This window comes from Chiloscyllium plagiosum, chromosome 6, assembly GCF_004010195.1.
Source record: "Chiloscyllium plagiosum isolate BGI_BamShark_2017 chromosome 6, ASM401019v2, whole genome shotgun sequence".
NCBI lineage: Eukaryota > Metazoa > Chordata > Chondrichthyes > Orectolobiformes > Hemiscylliidae > Chiloscyllium > Chiloscyllium plagiosum.
Window position 1 is genome coordinate 58,172,382 of NC_057715.1, and position 2,323 is coordinate 58,174,704.

The 2,323-nt window shown below is 41.1% G+C and overlaps 1 protein-coding gene across 2 annotated transcripts in view; it reads left to right on the top strand.

The window, feature by feature from the left end:
- Window positions 1-230: 230 nt before the first annotated feature.
- ccdc90b (coiled-coil domain containing 90B) overlaps window positions 231-2,323 on the top strand; it is a 39,951-nt gene continuing 37,858 nt past the window's right edge. For both annotated transcript variants that reach the window (XM_043691639.1, XM_043691640.1), the window contains exon 1: window positions 231-517. In XM_043691639.1, coding sequence (XP_043547574.1) covers window positions 412-517 — 106 coding nt within the window. In that variant the 5' untranslated portion in view covers window positions 231-411. The remainder of the gene's footprint in view (window positions 518-2,323) is intronic.

A 2,323-nucleotide genomic window follows, 5' to 3' on the forward strand; every position in this document is an offset into this window, starting at 1 on the left:
CGGGGGGCTAAAGGTGCAAATACACAATATAGTTCAGTTCTCGGGGCACGGGGGGCTAAAGGTGCAATTCCACAATATAGTTCAGTTCTCGGGGCACAGGGGGCTAAAGGTGCAAATACACAATATAGTTCAGTTCTCGGGGCACAGGGGGTAAAGGTCCAAAAACACAATATAGTTCATTTCTCGGTATGCAATTTTCACTTCAGACCACAGGGTGACGCTAAACCGAGCTCTAAGAATTTCCGGAAGTGATCGCGAGGCTTGTAGTTTCAAGAGTGGAAATGACATCAAATGTAATGTTATGTTAAATAAGCTTTTAGCACTCATTCGGATTCAAATAGTAGCAATACTTTATTGCTTTTCAGTAGAAATATCTGGTAAGAGCTGAGTACTGAGATAGAAAGGAAGGATATGAAACGGATACAACATTGCAAGAGTTTGTTACAAACTTGCCACTTCCGAGTTCACGCCCTGCAACATCGTTTAAATCAAAGTGTTGGAGCGCTGTTCAAACGTGGTGAGTATGACTGCTTACAATAAACATATCGCAGCATATTGATCTGTCATTTGGGTCAATAAGTTCATTTTCCAGACACACTGAACGGCATTTTAAAAGGTTTATCCTACTCCATGCAATTAAAGTGACGTGGTCAAATTCTCGATAAAACTCTCAATCGCTCAGGTAACCCCGGATATATTTTGTCAGTCCTACCAGGTAGGGAGTTCTGTTTTCTTTTGCCAGGTCCAAAGCGAGTGGGATCCTATCTGTAAGTCGTTATACTTGTCTTGAAAAATCTCCAATTTCATTGAAAACACAATCAGAAAGAAAACCCAGAAGGATTTATTGATTTCCCATTGTCCAGTGAAAAAATATGATGATAAAAATATTACTTTGGTGGAACTGTACTGTAATTAATCAGGATTTTCCCCACTGACCTTCAGCGCAGGGCAAAACAAACTAATTGGACACATCCCTAATTGCAGGTCACAACAATTTAAACATCTCTGTGAATATGCTTGTAATTAGTGATCTCATAAAAATCTATAACAATAAGTGTGTGTAAGAGATTCTGATAAAAAATGGTAATTCCTGACAACAGAATTTCAAAAAAACTGATTTATTTATGAAAAGGGTGTGGGATCTGTAAGATAAAGTTCTAAATTGAAGAAAAGCCGATTTTGATAGTATTAGGGAATAACTTTCAAAAGTTGATGGGGGTAGATATTTGCAAATAAAGGGATGACTGAAAAATGGGTAGCCTTCAAAAATAAGATAATCTGTCTAGAGACAGTATGCTCACGTGAAGCGCAAGGCTGGTAGGTGCAGGAAATGCTGGATGTCTCGAGAAACTGAGATTTTGGTCAAGAAAAACAAGGAAGCATATGTCAGGTATAAAGAGTAGAGTTGAGTGAATCCCTAGATGAGTATAAAAACAGGAGAAGTTTACTGAAGAGGGAAAACAGGAGGGCAAAAAGGAGACAGGTGAGAGCTCTGGTAAGTAGGGTAAAGGAGAATCCAAAGGATTCTACAAATGGATTAAGGATGAAAGGGTAACTAGGGAAAGAATAGGAACCCTTAAAGATTAGCAAGGCCACCTATGTGTGGAGATGGGGGAGATTCTAAATGAGTATTTTGCATCAGTTATTTAGAGTCATAGAGATGTACAGCATGGAAACAGACCCTTCGGTCCAACATGTCCATGCTGACCAGATATCCCAACACAATCTAGTCTTACCTGCCAGCACCCGGCCCACATCCCTCCAAACCCTTCCTATTCATATACCTATCCAAATGCCTCTTAAATGTTGCAATTGTACCAGCCTCCACTACTTCCTCTGGCAGCTCATTCCATACACATACCACCCTCTGTATGAAAAAGTTGCCCCTTAGGTCTCTTATATTCTTCCCCTCTCACCCTAAACCTATGCTGTCTAGTTCTGGACTCCCCGACCCCAGGGAAAAGACTGTGTCTATTTACCCTATCCATGCCCCTCATTTCTGAACCCTTTCAAGTTTCACAACATCTTTCCAATAGGAAGGAGAGCAGAATTGAACGCAATATTCCAACAGTGGCCTAATCAATGTCCTGTACAGCCGCAACATGACCTCCCAACTCCTGTACTCAATACTCTGACCAATAAAGGAAAGCATACCGAACGCCTTCTTCACTATCCTCTCAAGTTTGTGAGGCATGATTTCCCACACACAAAGCCATGTTGACTATCCCTAATCAGTCCTTGTCTTTCCAAATACATGTACATCCTGTCCCACAGGATTCCCTCCAACAACTTGCACACCACTGAGGTCAGGCTCACCGGTCTA